At 37.5% G+C, this 17,657-nt stretch overlaps 1 protein-coding gene across 1 annotated transcript in view; it reads left to right on the top strand.

The window, feature by feature from the left end:
* Window positions 1-12,990, top strand: part of LOC112019625 (putative 3,4-dihydroxy-2-butanone kinase) — a 32,581-nt gene extending 19,591 nt beyond the window's left edge. The window contains exons 13-19 of the mRNA XM_065760481.1: window positions 3,362-3,505; window positions 3,592-3,632; window positions 10,531-10,614; window positions 10,728-10,801; window positions 10,870-10,982; window positions 11,064-11,159; window positions 12,579-12,990. Coding sequence (XP_065616553.1) covers window positions 3,362-3,505; window positions 3,592-3,632; window positions 10,531-10,614; window positions 10,728-10,801; window positions 10,870-10,982; window positions 11,064-11,159; window positions 12,579-12,707 — 681 coding nt within the window. The 3' untranslated portion in view covers window positions 12,708-12,990. The remainder of the gene's footprint in view (window positions 1-3,361; window positions 3,506-3,591; window positions 3,633-10,530; window positions 10,615-10,727; window positions 10,802-10,869; window positions 10,983-11,063; window positions 11,160-12,578) is intronic.
* The last annotated feature ends 4,667 nt before the right edge of the window (window positions 12,991-17,657 follow it).

The raw sequence follows: 17,657 nt of genomic DNA, 5'->3' as shown, positions 1-17,657 counted from the left end.
TGAGTAGGAGAATACCCAAGAAAAACACATTTAATGGATCTAAGATTAAGTTTGTCACTTCCTGGACCTAAGATATGAACATAGCACACACAACCAAAGATCTTAGGAGGTAGATAAAACAAAGGTGCATCAAGAGAGAGCACAGTATAAGGGATTTGACCACCTAGAATAGTGGAAGGCATACGATTAATCAGGTGATAGGCAGTGAGAGCAGCATCACTCTAATATGATTTGGGAATGTGCATATGAAACTTTAAGGCACGAGTGACCTCTAAGAAATGACGCATTTTGTGTTCAGCAACACCATTTTGTTGTGGAGTATAGGGGCATGAAGATTGGTGAATTATACCATGATCATCAAAAAATTGAGACAAAAATGTATGAAAATATTCACAAGCATTATCAGACCGAAAAATACGAAGGGAAGCATTAAACTGAGTCTTTATTTCCATGTAAAACGATTTGAAAATTGAGTATAATTTAGACCTTTCTTTAATAAGATAAAGATAGGTGACTCTAGAATAATCATCAACAAAAATGACAAAATATCTAAATCTTAACAATGAGGGAGTGTTTATTGAACCCCTAATATCATAATGAAGTAAATGCCCTAATATCATAATGAAGTAAATGAAAAGGACTACTAACCCGACTCTCATGCCTAGAGGCAAAAGGCAAACTATGGTGTTTACTCAACTGACATGCTTCACATTGTAAGGACTCAATTTGACGACACAACGGAACTAATGACTTCAAATTCTAGAGAGATGGATGACCAAGGCGACAATGATGTTGAAGAGGCAAGATTGACAAATGAGAAGCCACTAAATGGGAAGAACCATGCCAATCTAGGTAATAAAGTCCCTCGGCTTCATGCCCTCCACCAATAATCTTTCCCGTCTTGAGATCCTAAAAGATACAATGAGTGGATAAAAAAATGGCAATGCAATTCAAAAGCTTAGTAAGCTTACTAATTGACAAAAGATTAAAAGGAAAATTAGGAATGTATAAGACAAAAGAGAGATTAGGACTAAGATTGGTAGTACCCAAACTAGAAACTGTAGTGGCTGAGCCATTTGCCAATGTAACATTGGGAAGACTACTAGAATACTCAAGGTCAGAGACTAAGCCTGAGGTACCTATCATATGATCAGTAGCACTTGATTCAATGACCCAAGGGTCCTAAGTGGCAAGACAAGCCGTGGAAGTACCTTGTTGAGCCAAAGTAGTAGTAGAATCAGATCCAATAGAGTTGGAATGCAGAGACAAGAGGTGATTCTACTCTTTCTTAGGGATGGAGACTACTTTGGATGTTGGTGGAAGTGACTCTGAAGGCAGTTCTTCAACTTGAAAACTAGCTTGGTGAGCCGAGGGTTTACCATACAACTCCTAACAAAATTCTACTGTATGATTCTCACCATGACAATAAGTGCACTTACGAAGACCACGTCCTCGACCACAACCCTATTGTTCACTACCACGACCCCTTTGGTTGGGACCTTCACAGCCTTAGCCCTCATGACCTTGACCTCCACGACCACCTCTATTACTCCCCGTATAAGTGGCAAAAGTAGATTTATCACCAAAAGGTAATGCATTAGTACTAGAGGAAGACGTAGTACAAGTTAGATAATGTGGCTTGTCGAAGTCTACCAAAACTACTCGCAAAAATTTGTGATTTTACCGGATTCAAACTTTTAGGCAATCCAGAGAGGAAGCGAGCAATATGCATAGAATCTCGTTGTTTCTACAGAGGAGATGGGCTGATAAATATTAAGTTCTTCTCATACGCCCTTAAACTTGCTATAATAGTCCTCCAAAGATAAATCACTCAAACTCAAGGAGAAATAATTTTGGTGAAGATCATAAATCCGCTTTAAATTTTTAACATAGAGTAAAGTTCCTTGGCTTGTTTCCAAACAAGTTTAGCAGTTGGTAAGAAAACCAAACTACAACTAATCTTGGACTCCATGCTATTCCACAAGCAACTCCTAGGGTCTGTAGGTACAGGGGGTTCACTAATCACGTAATCAAACTTCTTTCTATCAAGAAGAAAAACTTCAACAGCTTGGGCTCACTGAGCATAATTACTTCCATTAAGACGAATGGAAGTAATTGATAACATATCAGGAGATAAGAAATGATTAGGGGGATGAACACTGTCTTTGGACTCCATAATAGCAATCTTAAGAACAAACTAACACTAAATAAATATGCTAGTGAACCCGTAAACAAACGAAAGAACCACATTGACTACAGTGAAACAAATTCAAAACCAATGTCCTCCAACCAGTTGGCAAACCAATAGCAACACCAAACTCCAATCAAGGCAGCAATCAATCCATACCAACACCAGTATACCCAGTCCACCACTAAACATCAACCAACAAAGTCTAGCCCAACAAATCAACCTAAGGTTGCTTAAACTTAAAGTCAGACTGTAGTGAAGAAAATAAAAAATCAGGCCACATTAAATCATAGCCGAAAAACTCTTTTGGAAAACTCCGGTGGTGGTGCTAGGGCATAGGAGTGGCGGCGTAGGAAGTGGTGAGGGGGCTAGGATGGGTTGCCAAAGGAAGGCGAGCAAAACCGTGCCTCTCTCGCGGTTAGGTGATGTTGATTTGGTGTCGCGAGACCCAAGAGAAGATCACCGGCGCGAGGCAGCTCCTCTAGCCACTAGATCGAGGTCGTCGGTGAGCATCAATCCTGTCAGAGAGCTAGCGAGAGTGTTCAAGAACTAGCAAGGCCGTCAGAGGCAATTGTAACGGTTTCTGGCGGCGGTGGCAGTAATGGGTGGCTGTCGGAGGGTTAAATGCAGTGGTGTGTTGGGGGCTCTAATACCATGTTGTTAAAGGTGAAAGTGTTTAGGGTTTGATAAGTCAACCCTAACACAAAAAATATTATTTATATGTATATAAAGAAGTACTTGATATTACTGTTTTGCTCATACTCGTAACAACTTTCACTACCTAATGGAAGTATTATCTGTCAGCATGTTTAGACATTATATGATGTAGTCAGGAAAGTGTTGGTATGTTACAGTGGTAGCATAATGGTATATAGTAGCCTTCATTTCTTTTTCCTCTTTTGGTTCCCCCAAGGCCACCCTCTCCCCCTCCTCCCCAAACAAAGAAAAAAAAAAATGTTCACGGGTTCTATGGTTGTAGAGTTCATGGTACCATGGAAAGTTGTCTGTTCATGTGGTATTGTAGCAGCCTAGTTTCATTTTTTTCTATCAATTTGGAGCACAATTTGATTGTGATGTACAGTGTATTTGTTTTTCTATTTTCAGTTATTCATTTTTTTCCTCTTTACTATACTTCCTTATTTGACCTGACTGCTGGTATCTACTTTGGAATAGTCGTTAAGCCGACCACCACAACTGAATCAACAAGGACATATTCTTGAGGTGGCTATTGAAGCAGCTGCAAATGCAATTATTAATATTAGGGACAGTCTTAATGAATGGGATAGCAAAGTAGGAGATGGTGACTGTGGGTCAACAGTGAGTTCTATCCTCAAAACTCTCATCATTTCCTTTTTATTGTTATAGTATGTTTCATTCAATGACTAATTTATTTGCTTCTGCAGATGTACAGAGGTGCAACAGCAATTCTGGAGGACATCAGAAAGTAAGTTTCTGTTCAGTTTTTTGGACCTTTTTGTTTTCCATCTTATCTTATATATATATGTGGTGTGTGTGTGTGTATAAAAGATTGCAAAGTGTCTTGAAATTTCTTCTATTTGAATATGGAACTATTATATCCCCGAGTTGCTTTGCAGCCTCCAGTATTCAGCTCATCCATCTTCAGAATTAATCTAAAAACATAAGAGATTAATTCTAAATTTAGAGAGAACACAGGAGGAGGCCCAACTACCTCAGATTAGCCAAATATTTTGTTCTTCTTTTTCTCCAAGCAAGTATGGGAGGTTCTCGCAGTTTTTTTATTGAATCCAAATTATTTCAGTTGGCGATTGAGGAAGGGGGACGTTATTTTTCTCTAAAGATTTTTGAATGGGGCAAATATTTTATAAAATCAGTTTTTCTGGGTAAGAGTGCGGCACAATGGCTGATTAAGAGTATCAAACACACTGTTGTTGGGGTTAGTTCCAAGCATTTTTTTATAATCAGGGATGGGTATATTACATATACTCTCCAACGGGGCTCCAACTCTTTTGGCCAATTCTTATTATTGACTGAACTCAAAGTTGGTGGTTTAAGGAGGTCTGTCATTATCCCTGAAGGCAACGCAAAAAATAGTAGGAGGGTTTTTGGGCTTGGATTAAGAAAGATGTTGGAACCTAACCAATATGCTATGGGTGTTTCAGGCCATTCAAAGTTCATTGCTCAGCCTCTTAAAAACTCTTAAAAACTCTGAGCTTCAAATTTCTAGAACCTTTGCTGATACACTGAAAGGCCATCATGTGCAAGCAAGGGACAGGAAAAACCCAGAGCAGTTGGCTACCAAAGAAAAAGGGAAGGCTCAGTTAGGGGAGAAGAGGATGGTGGTTCCGAATCCAAAACCTGCAAAGCTGTTGTTGAGTGAAAAACTAGTGGCCAATCCTTGTCTGACTGCCATAGGTGGTGGTGTTGAGAGAGCTCGGAGCATTAATTTGGATTTTAATTTAGGAGAAACAATTATGGGAGGAAATAAAAAGAGATTTCCGTTGACATTCAATTCAAATTCAGAAGTTTCTAATTATGGTGGAGGGCGTGATTTTAGGAATGCATGCTGGACAGGGAAGGGATTGATTGCGGAGGTGGATGAGAAAGGAAAGAGTGGGATTATAAAACAGGTGGACCAAAGTTTTTTTAAATGGGCTTCATGGGGGATTTAAAAACTTGATAGTAAGCCCAATGTGGTTCACGGCCTGACATTGACTCAGCCTTGTGTGGGCTTTTCTAATCCCTTCACATTAAGTTTCTTGGGCCTAAGCACTTTTGAAGTGGGCGAGAACTCATCTAAGGCAAGCCCGAGCCCTCTAGTCATTCCTTTGGCATCAAAGGATGAGTCTCAAGTCACCCATGAGCCTTCAGCGGTGTTGGGTCAACTAGTGGAGACCCAATGGCGGTCATCCATGGCATCTCTGATGGGGAGCCAAGCCCGAGCCATCTGGTCCAATTATCGGTAACAAAGGATGATTGTCAGGTAGCCCACGAGCTTTCTTCTTAGGCAGTGGTGATGGGTTGTTTGGTGGAGACTCTGATGGAGGCTCATCGTAACATTTCTGATGGGTGTAGCTCTGCTGGGCTTGCGATGGTCCCAGGTACAACCAGCAAGGTTATTTTGCAAGCATCAATTGGCCTTTTCTTGACAGGTATTCTTTGGAGTTTATTGAAAGCTAGGTTTATGGATTTTGGTGTCTCGGAGTATAGTGGTGAAGAAGTTGGAAGTGGGAGTTGTGTGAGTATTATTTAGGGGAAGGAGGACTGGTTCATTAGCCCGATTGCAGCCCTTGAGATCGATCAGCCCACTTTAGTGTTGATACCATTGACGACAGATTGTGGCCTGCCAAGGATGTGTGGTTTGACGGGGGAGGAAGTGACTGGCTCAAAACTGGGTTTGGGTGAGGAGTGTTTTTCAGATTGTAACCCCCTGATTATCATCTCTCCTCCGGAGCTGGCTTTGTCGGAGGAAGTGCACGATGGTACTAAGGTAATGGGTCTTGGTAGTAAGCTGGATGTCTCAAATTGGGTGCAGCACAGAATCCTAGGTTTGGTAAATTGGTTGGGCTTCCTGTTAGTCCTCATGAGTGGTTGTATTGCTCACCTTCAAAGGCTAGAAAGGGAGATGGAGGAGAACAACCTGTTACAGAGAAAAGCTACTGTTAATCGAAAAGTAGTTACTCCTACAAGTAGAGGGAAAAGAGAGCTAAGGAATTTAATTTCCTCTGTTAACTATGATGGATGGTAGAGTGTTGATTGTGTAGCAGAGATAGTAGGGAAAAAAAGGTCTTTATGAAGTTGAAATTGATTTCTTGGAATGTCAAGGGGTTAAATTGACTCTCAGAAATGTCTGGTAGTGAGAAACTTATTACATGAGTGGAAGTGTGATGTAGTGTGCCTTCAAGAAACTAAACTTGCTGGCATGAATAGGCAATTAGTTAGCAATCTATGGAGTTGTCCGTATGTGGATTGGGCGTCTTTAGATGCTGACCAGACAGCTGATGGAGTATTGATTATGTGGGATAGGAGGGTTTTAGATAAGTTGGAGTTTCTGTTGGGTTCTTACTTGGTGTCGGTTCAGTGGCAAGGTGTGGAGGATGGTTTTGTTTGGGCATGCTCAGGGGTATATGGAACAAATGATAACAGTATGAGGGGACATATGTGGGATGAGTTGGTTGGTATTCAGCAATATTGGAATGTTCCTTGGTGTTGCATTGGGGATTTTAACATTGTTCGTTTTGCAAGTGAACAGAGGGGTGGTTCTTGTCTTACTTCAACTATGGAAAAATTTTCAGAGTTTATTGAGAATCTAAACTTGACTGATTTGCCTTTGGAGGGAGGGAGATATACTTGGTCAAGTGGCACTGACCAACCCTCCATGTCTAGGATAGATAGAGCTTTAGTTTCACATGATTGGGAGGAACATTTTCCAGATGTGATCTAGCGGTAAAATCCGCGACCTATTTCAGACCATTTCCCAATTTTTTTGGAGGCAGCGGGAATGGCGATTTAGGTTTAAGAACATGTGGTTGAAGACGGATGGGTTTGTTGATAGGGTTTATTCTTGGTGGAATCGACATTCTTTCTCTAGTACACCTAGTTATGTGTTTGTTGAAAAATTGAAGGCTTTGAAAGAAGACATGATTCAGTGGAACCGTAGAGAGTTTGGCAATGTTAGTTGTCATGAGAAAGAATCATTGGGGGCTTTAGATTTATTAGATGTTAAGGAAGGGGAACTTGGACTCTTTGAGGTAGAAATCCATGAGAGAAGTGAGTGAAGTCTCAAGTAGAGCATCTTCTTTCTTTGGAGCAGATTTCATGGAGATAGAAGTTGAGGATGTTGTGTATCAAAGGGGGTGATAATAATACTAAGTTCTTCCATAAGATGGCTAATTCTCACAGAAGGTGTAACCATCTGAGTTTTTTGGAAGTAGATGGGGTGATTTATGAGGAGGGTGCAGAAATGGCTACTCAGGTAGTTCAATTTTACAAGACTTTGTATCAGGAGACAAAAGAGTGGAGGCCTTTTGTGAAAGGCTTGGTGATGAAATTGGGGGGTTGGAAATGGGCTGGCTAGAAAGGAGGTTTGAGAAGGAGATTCTGTTAGTTGTCCAAGAACTGGAAGGGGATAAAGCTTCAGGTCCGGATGGCTTTTCTATGATCTTTTTCCATCATTGTTGGAGAGTTGTGGAAAGAGACGTCCTAGCGGTCTTTGAAGAGTTCTATTAGCATTGTAAGTTTGAAAAATCTCTCAATGTTACTTTTATTGCCTTGATCCCTAAGAAATGATGCCTCTAATATTTGAGATTTCAAACCTATCAACTTGGTGGGGAGTATTTATAAAATCTTGGCTAAGGTTCTGGCAAATCATTGGAGAGTGGTGTTAGGTCAATTGATATCAGAATCTTAGAATAGCTTTGTGGGAGATAGACAAATCCTTGATTCAGTTCTTATTGCTAATGAGTGTGTTGATAGTTTGGTGAAGAGTAAGATTCCGGGGGTGATTTATAAGCTAGATATTGAGAAGGTTTATGACCATGTGAATTGGGAGGCTCTTTAATATTTGTTAAAGAGAATGAGCTTTGGGGAGAAATGGTGTAGATGGATTCGTACCTGTATCTCCACAGTTCAGTTTTCTGTGTTGGTCAATGGGTCTCCAGATTTTTTTTGGCAGTTCAAGGGGTTTGAGATAAGGGGATCTACTGTCTCCTATGTTATTTTTGGTTATGATGGAGGTATTTAGTAGGAAGTTGAAGAGAATTGGGGGGGGGGGGGGGGGTGGGGGGGGGGAAGGTTTACTTTGTGGCTTTAGGGCTGATGGTAGGAGGGGTGGTGGGGAATGTGTTTCGCACTTGTTGTTTGCGGATGATACTATTCTAATTTGTGATGCAGATATGGAGCAGCTCTTACATGTTCGTTTGTTATTACTCTGTTTTCAGGCTGTGACGGGTTTGAAGGTCAATGTGTCTAAGAGTGAAATGGTTCCTATAGGGGAGGTGGATACTGTGAATGCTTTGGGAGAGATTTTGGGTTGTAGGGTTGGGTGCAAAGACAATTTTATATTATTTTAAAAGTTAATTGTATTTTTAATATTGGTCCATTAAATTTATTTTAGGTCGTATTAGCTAATTAGGTTATTAGTATTTTATTTAATTTCTAAGAATTGAAGTTATTTTCATAATTCAATAATTGGGCTTTGACCCAAGTTAATTGGGATTAGGGTTTGCTATCAGTAGTCTATGTAAGTGCACTATTTTATTCAAATGGAGACAGTTTGCTTGGGTAATAAGATTTCCTATTGAAACTTTTCCAATGGCTTGGTGTTGATTCTAGGCAATGTTTGGTGTTGATTCTTAGGGTTTTTTTTTTTTTTCTTCTTGCTTGCTTGGTGCTAATTCCAAGCAAATTTAGGTGTTGATTCCTAGATTTATCTCTAATGTTCTGTTCTTGTTGATACTTAATCCCTTTGGAGAATTTGTGCTGCATCAGTTATGGAAATTTGATTGCAGTTTTCAAGTCGAAAAGCAGTGTCAAACAAACCTCCAACAAAATCACAGCTACGAGCTGATCCTTACCGCCCACAAAAGCCATAGTTGCCACCTTACAGCAACCCATCACTGCTGCTTACCTCCATCAATTACTTATCCTGCCACCATTGACATAACCCAAACCACCTAAAGTTGAACACCTGACTGAAACCTATAGTCCCAATCAGCATACACCCCGTCATCATCACTAAAACTCAAAAAAAGAAAGAAAAAAGGTACACATACCATCATGATCCCACCTTTACTGACGTCAAAACCCCTTCCTCACAACCTAACCAAACCCTAGTTTTCTTAATCTTTTATCCCCATGTTTCACCGTTGTTGAATCTGTGCTAAAAACCATTGTATGGAAGTATTGCCATGCATCAAGAGATCCTTTTAACCATTGTTTCATTGTGCCATGGGCACATCTCAACAACACCCATTGGGAACTCATATTGCAGATTGTGAGTTGTCTAGCAACATCTCCACTTCGCTGAGTGCTGAGTGCTGCTGTCACACCCCCACAAGGAAAAGCCTAGTTTGTCTCCATAAAGCTACAATACCGCATCATTGTTCTATTTGAGATCGATTGTGAAGAGTTCCACCTTATTGAGAGGAGGTGGGAGCTGATTTTTGTTTCAGTGTGGGTTTAGTTGAAAATTGGGTGAAGTGAAAAAAAAAAAAAAAAAACTTTAATTAGGAAAGGGCAAAAGAAAGTTTTGATATAGTGGGTTAGCCCAAGCCTGGGGTGCTTCATGAACCTGATCCATTAAAAAAGAATCGGGCCCATCATGATCATATGGTTGCCAAAATTTTGTGACCGTGTTGGTGCTGACCTTAGCACACACCATGATTATCTAATTATACCTCCAGATTGTTCCAATGTGTTTTGGGGCTGGATCAGTGGTCTTTGATGCTAAGTGAAGTTGTAGAATATGAGATATTAGGATTAACAGAGAGCAAATGTGGGGGAAAAGATGGAGAGAGAGATTTGAGAAAAGGTGAAGGGCTTTGTTAATTTGATTACTCTCTAGGGTTTATGCTTTATGGCATAATTTCCAAAATACCCTTATGCCAATGTAAAATAACATGTTAATATAAAAGTATCAACTATCAAGTAACTCTGGCGTACATAATTTGTATGAGTGGTTAATATAATGATTAAAGACCTGACCTTAATGGGTTGGATGAGTATGAGTACTATCTACTAAGTTAAATGAGTAATAAATGGATAGTTATATACCCAAACCAGTTATGATTATTACTTATAAAAAATTTATATATGTTATGTGGAGATTTTTTTTTTTTTTTGGTTGGATAAATATATATATTATGTGGAGATATCATTGGTTTAACAGGTAAAGTCCTAACTCTTATTAAATGGAATGGGTTGGGTTGGGCATGGGTATTAGCTAAGTAATTAAATGAGTTACCAGGTAGTTATGTACCCATCTCATTCATGATCTTCCCTAAACTACCCGTTTCCCATCCCTTTGTTTTGAATATGAGTTGTAATGATCGAAACTGCAGTAACAACATTTCTTGTGGTTGAGCTACTTTTAATGTTCAGAATTTGTGATCCATAATGTTTAAAGCTTTGAACTTAAGCAATATACCTTTTCTTGTTTTGGTTGATCTGTGTGATATATTTTTTTGGAAGCTTATGCGTATACAAATTCAGAGGTAGCAGGTATATTTACAGTTATTTTAAACTAACATTCATGACGGTTTTTAGCTCAAGTATCTTTAAGTTTGTTATATTTGTCACATTACCAGATGATTATCGTTTCAGATTTTTGTTCTCTTACTTTAGTTTCCATCTTCTGTTCCCAGTTATCCTCTGAATGATGCAGCAGAAACAGTGAATGAAATTGGATCATCTATTAGAAGAATTATGGGAGGAACTAGTGGGATCATGTATTTTACTTTATCTTAATCTTTACTTGATTAAGCTTTAACAATAATGTTTTTTGACAATTAGTTCTGTAACATTAGTCTGAAAGTTGACTTTTTCTCTCTTCTGGAAACAGATATAATATATTTTGTAAGGCAGCATATGCACAGTTGAAAGCAAGCTCCCAGCCAGTTGTCACGGCAAAACAATGTGAGATGATTCTCCTAATATTATAATAATCAGACTTGCACCTTCACTCATCAAGTTTCTTCTTTCAGGGGCTGAAGCACTTGAAGCTTCCATTACTGCAATCAGTAAATATGGTGGAGCTAGTGCTGGTTATCGCACATTGTTAGATGCCCTTATTCCAGCATCAGCAATGCTTCAGGAGGTCATCAATAATGATCACTATCTCTCTGTCTTCATTGTTAATGTGGTCTTATGTGACTAACATATCTATCTTCACTTACAGAGGTTAAATGCTGGGGATGATCCCTGCGTTGCTTTTGTCCTCTCATCTGAGGCAGCATTGGCTGGAGCTGAGTCAACCAAGCACATGCAGGCACAGGTGACATTCATATTATTCCTTTTCCTATATTGAAGGGGATTTGCTTCTTTCTGTAAGCATTGTAACTAATTGATGGATATGAATGTAAATAGCCCTTGACCAAACAAAGTCATATAAACCATGTGTTTTCTTTTCATGATACTTATTAAGTTGGAAGTAATTTCCATGAATCCAGTAAGCCTCAGTTTGGATCTTGGACAGCTCTAGGGTTCTAAGAAAATGATTGAAAAATGTGCAGTGAAATTATATGTGATCATACCTTGTCCAATCTGTTATACTTTCACTTTAAGGTTCGAACTGATAGATTCTTTTCTCTCATTTTTCTTTATTTATTTATTGGAACCATTTAAGTTATTAAGGATGTCAACCACATGGACTACTAAATGATTGTCATTGTATGCACATTTTCTGGCATAAGATGGCTCTTAAGGTCAAAGGTTAAGACCTAGGATGCATGGAAACTTCATTTGGGGTGCTGTACCCGTGTCGTAACGGTGTCCAATCTGCCGTATCATGTTATAATTTTTCAAAAATTGCTTGTGTCACCCGTATCGTACCCGTACCCATACATGTACTTGTACCTTTTCCTGTACCTGTACCTTTAGCTGTCCGTGTCCGTGTCTGTGCATCCTAGGTTAAAACACATCTTAACCTTTGACCTTTGAGTGTGATCTTCAGCTTACTTGCATACTATGATTGTTCCTAGAGGTGTGTTAGAGTTAGAGGGTTTAAGCTATTGAGTCTGATGGTTATACATTGTGCTTTTCTTGAGGTTAGTCTGGATGGGCAACTAAGTTGAGCTTTATAAAGCCCTTGAGATATATAACCATCATTGTTGTCCATGAGTATCGCCCATTCTTGCCATAGGATCCAGTGCCAGTACTACTAATTTCTTTCATAATTGTTGCAGTTTGGTATAGGATCTGCAATGTTCAAATTTTGAAGAGAAAAAAAAAAATGGAAGTGTGTTTTTGCTAGTTGGCTTCAGAGTTAAGGACTTGTGTCTGTTGGTCTTTTCGTTGCATAGGGCTGGCCAATCGGTTGGTTATCTTTTGTCGTCTGCTGTGTGTTTTTGCTAGTTGGCTTCAGAGTTAAGGACTTGTGTCTGTTGGTCTTTTCGTTGCATAGGGCTGGCCAATCGGTTGGTTATCTTTTGTCGTCTGCTGTTCAATGCAGAGATTAGTCATTACATTTTGAATTGTAGATGGATGCAGTTTGGATGGTCGTAAACTCATGATAACTTATTTTACACCTAAACATCTTATGTTCAGGTCAGTGACGGTAGTCAGGTTGGATGTATGTATGTAAAGTATATGTTAATCATGCTACCAAAAAAAAAGAAAAAATCTTTCGTGTGAATTCCACATTCTTATGCATTGGTTTTATGAGCATGGGGATCTGATGAGAAAGCTTTTGTAGGCTGGTCGTTCAACATATGTTGCTGGGGAGATCCTTGCATCAGTACCAGATCCTGGTGCAATGGCTGCAGCTTCATGGTACAGAGCAGCAGCTTTGGCTGTCGAGGATAAGTCTGGGGCTTCTTCATGAGCCAGTGAATCTTACTCATGCAATTCCTGCTCCTATTTTGCTGCAGATTTAACCAAAGTTTTGTTCATGATTTTAAGGTCTAACTGGTTAGGCTCTCCGCTTATTCTTTTTGTGCATAAAGCCGAGAGAGTGAATTTCACCCATACATCTCTTAAAACTTTCTTTTGAAATTTGTAAATTTCAAATATTGGTGACATCTATTCAAAATAATACACATTGAAATCTGAGCATATTTTGTAATTTCCATGGTTCGAAAATGTAACCTTTAACGGTCTTTATGTCAGATTTATATGCATTAAACCCTGAATTATGTATTTAGCTTGTCTGCTATGGGGTTTCAATTATGCTAGAGTCTAGGAGTACATTCTACTCTTGCAATTTTTCTTTCTGTTTCAAGCTAATCACAATATTACACAATGGATTTGTCTGTCATATGTAATCAACTTAAAGAGTATCAAACTTTCTAGAGTGAGCCTCTTTACTTTACAATTTGTTTTAACTAGATGATGTCTCACGCGATGCGTGGACTACTTTACAATTTCATTTGAAATTATTTTATATATATTAAGACTTGTACATATAATACTTATTTTATTGTATAATATTCATGTTTGCCCACAACATTGTTGAATACTTTGAAAGTTGAAACTTGATTTTCTTAATTCATATTTTATAAAAAACAAAAAAAATTATATAACACTATAAGACTATAACATATTATAATATATATTGTTAAAAGTAGATTTAAAAAAAAAAAACTGATTAAATGATTTTGAAATATACAAATAAGAATTTAAAGCTTAAAATGCTTTTATATCCCAAAATTACATAAATTTAAGTGACTTCTTATACACTTCTTCAACTACTCTATTCTCACAACTAAATATAGAGATCTCAATCACAAATACCTAATTCATTATCTCAATGAAATTAAAGAAATCATTTGTAAGTATTAACATAAAGAGAACACAATTAAACAAAGAGAAATTGATTAAAAACACATTAATTTATCAAAATTTAATTGTCTTTAGTTGGACTTTCGTATAATTTAAAAAAAAAATTAAAAATATTTTGAAATCATCATTGATTTTTATTTTTATCACTATGGCTCATACTGCACAAAATAAAAGTAAAAAAAATGTACAAAGAAACTTACAAAGTATGAGTTCTAACACAAATATATAAAAAATAGCTAACTTTATAAATAATCAATTATAATGTTTTTTTTTTCTTTAATTTTAAAACAAAATACATTTATAACTTATGCAAACCAAAATCTCAAACACCCAAAGACTCCAAGCAAATCACAACATTTACAAAATTCATAACATTTGACTTCAACATCAAAATTGTAAGTTATCATTACTGAATAAAAAACGCAATCCCCCTTCATAGGTCATAGTCTACTCATACGGGTTAGATACAAATAGTACTGCAATATTGGAGTTATGTAGGTGTTGTTGGAAGGTTGAAGGCAAATGACGTCATTTTTTGTTTGAGTGTATTTAAGATGGGATGATATGAAAGACTGTAAGCATGTGAATATAAATGAATAGAAGTGAAAAATGTGAATAGAAATGCAATAAGTTTTTTTGTGTATGAGAGAGCGGAAATTTTTTGAAATATTGAACTAAATGAAACAAATAAGTAGTTTTAAAACATTGAATAAAAAATGTAACAAAAAGTAGTCTTGAAACATTAAACTAAAGGAAATAGAGAGTCTATATTTTTAAATTTGTTCTTATCTCTGATGTAGTTTAAAAGTATTTCAATTCTCTTCATAGAGTGCGCCACACGGTAGAACATCATGCTCTCTTGCATGAGGTCTCTACTTATATATATATATATATATATATATATTGATTTGTTTGGATGAAAGGGGAGGAGAAGAGGGGGAGGGAGGGAATGGAAGGAGTATGGTTTTGGATGTTTTTTAAGAGGGGAGGGGAGAAGTTTGATGGGGGTTTGGAGGGGTATCTAACCCTCTTTCCCCCCCCCCCCCCCCCCCAAACCCAAATTGGGGGGAATTTGGAGGGAATTAAAAAAAAATGAAAAGTCAATTTTGTCCTTAAGAGATCAATTTATATTCGTCTCTTTAAAATTAATAAAATTAGGTTATAATTGTCAAATTATATGAAAATTTTCTCCCGTCATATCTTTACTTAATTGTTAAAACATCCAATCAAAGAGAGATATCTATTCCCCTTTCTTATACTTAATTTTAAAAACATTTAAATAAGGTATAGGAGTAACCATATCTCTTATGCATAGGGGGCTATCTTACATATTTTTATTCTTGGCTAAAATGAGAGGGAAGAGAAAAACAATGGGAACTCAACTTTTACGTGTCACTAAACTTAAAATGTGTGCTATGCATGGTGTCACAGTGTAAAATTTTCTTTTAATTTTTTTGCCTGTGATGGCCCTAAGTCTCTAACTTAATCTCAGTCAACAATACACACACTACAGGAACACTTAGAGCATAATATTAGGAACACAAGCGCATAGCACACACTATGTTTACAAGAAAAACCTCCAACGTATATCACTCACTCTCAAGTACAAAGGAAATCTTTGCAAAACTTAGAGAAATACACACAAATCTCTCAAAAAACAATTACGGAATTTACTGTTGACTCCTTCAACAGCATATGGGTCAAATACACAGAAATAACTGTCAATGGCAGTTACTGCCTGCACTTTGGATAATCTACCACTTGGGTCTGACTTAGGACATCATCAACTGCTGCTGTCTAGGTTCATTCCCCATGTTTTGAACCCTTACATAGCAAGCTAGCGTCATCAAGAACATCATGAACTACTTAGTAATTGTTGGTAACTGCCACTGCACATCAGCACATGTCGTAGCCCATGTCTCAGCACATCATGGGGCTTTTGCCTATCACTCAACAGCCCACACAATGTGTCAATCCACGTTTGGGGAGGCTTGGTCCATGCCTAAGCCATCCCCCATCAAGCCACATAGCCCACACAGCCTTTCCACATGCAGCACACACATAGTAATTGTCCATCAACCCACTAGCATCAGTCCATACACTAGGCCAGCACCCACCAGCCCATGCCTTGCACACATCATCAAATTGCTCATCATCATGGCAGACTAGCCTTGCCTTGCACACAAGTCACATTGCCAACACCAGCAATCAGCTACCAAGCCACCAATGTCATGCACAACCACAAAAGGGTTGACACCACCGATTGTTGCCCATCATGAAACCATCTCTACCCACCATGGCCCTTCTATGCCATGACCTTGGGGCATCATGTGGAGTAAGGTACCACCACATGCTACCCCATTAGCTGCTCAATGATCCAACTTGAGTTGAGGAACTGGCCATGTCCCCCTTAAAGAGTGCTATGGAGTATTTAGAATCTGGCATGAGGAGACATTGATGTGTTGAGGAGACATAAAACCATATAACTAGCCCCATGCTGCCCAAGCACTACCATTCCTCATGCCATCATCATAACCAACTAAAGCTCCTAACACTCGAACACTTTTGTTTTTATATTGGCAAAAATTTGATTCAATTTAATTGATTTTCATTTTAATTGACATTTAATGACAATTTAAATAGTAAAATATGGTTATATTTTTTAAACAAAAAAATGCATAAAAGGTTGTTAATTTCGTGATAAAGATTTTAAATATTTTCATGGGATTATAAATTTCTTAGATTTATTACAATATAAAGTAAACCTATAAAGCATAAAAATAGAATTTGACGCAAGAGCATAGTTACAACTCACTTGGCAGTCACGTTGGTGACATATGTCATTTACTTGAGTGCAATTGTCTTTTATATATCTGTATTATTCGGTCAAAGTTATATATGAAGAGTCTCTTTGGCAATAGCTACAACTTAATAATCTGATTAGAGGGTGATGTGAAGTCAATCTAGGAAGTTGTCAATTAGGTTGGAAGTTGTCTAGCACTTCTTTGTATGCATGCATCTCTCATACCAATCCCTATAAATATCAAAGTTGCTAAGAAGTTTAGCAAGAAAGCATCCAAAGAAATAGGAGTTTGTCATTTCTCAAGCTGAGTTTGCTTATAACAACTCAATCAACCATTCAAAATATAAGCCTCCATTTGATGTTGTCTATGGAAAAACAAAAAAAAATCCAAATCAAGTTCTAGATTTCTTGCCTTTATCAAATGTAGTAAGAGTGAGAATGGAAGCTGAAGAATTTGCTGGTCACATAGAGGTAGTTCATGAACAAGTTTGATTGAAGTTAATATCTCAAGCTTACTAGTCCAAAGTATCATAGAATATGTTTGGAGTTCAAAGAGGGTGACTTGGTTAAAGTTTATTTGCAAAAAAGAAAGATTTCTAGTTGGTACTTATGGAAAGCTCAAGCAAAGGAAGCTTGGTCCATGCCAAGAATTGAGAACGTTGGGACAGAATAAATACTGTATAGAGCTGCCAAAAGATTTTTCAATTAGTCCAATTTTTAATGTGAGTGATCTATATCTTTATCATGGAGATGAAGTGAAGATTGTGCTGAAGCCTACCGACATCCATTATGATCTTTCTACTTCACCAAAGTAAATTTAGTGGTGTAAAAAAACTGATAAATTGCTTGAACCGAGTCCAAAATTTTGGTTATGTTTCGGTATGGTTCGGTTTTGTTTTGAGTTTCTTTAAGCCGAAATATTTCGGTTTCGGTTTTGATATTCCACACAAATGCACTGACCCGACTGAAACCAAACTGAATTATATTTAATATAAATATATACAAGTTCTATCAAGATAGATCTTGGTAGCATAGTGGAAAGGAAATGCATATTCACACCTATAACACAGGTTTGACCTGTAATAAAATAATTTTTATTTCCTCTCTCCTTATTATAACAAAACTATGTCATTTTGGGTTTGTTTTATAAACATACTAACCCTATTTTTATTTTTATTTTTTATATTTCCT

The sequence above is a fragment of the Quercus suber genome, unplaced genomic scaffold (assembly GCF_002906115.3).
Source record: "Quercus suber isolate HL8 unplaced genomic scaffold, Cork oak 2.0 scaffold_369, whole genome shotgun sequence".
NCBI lineage: Eukaryota > Viridiplantae > Streptophyta > Magnoliopsida > Fagales > Fagaceae > Quercus > Quercus suber.
Note: the sequence above shows the minus strand (reverse complement) of the source record. Positions and strands in the feature narration are given on the sequence as shown.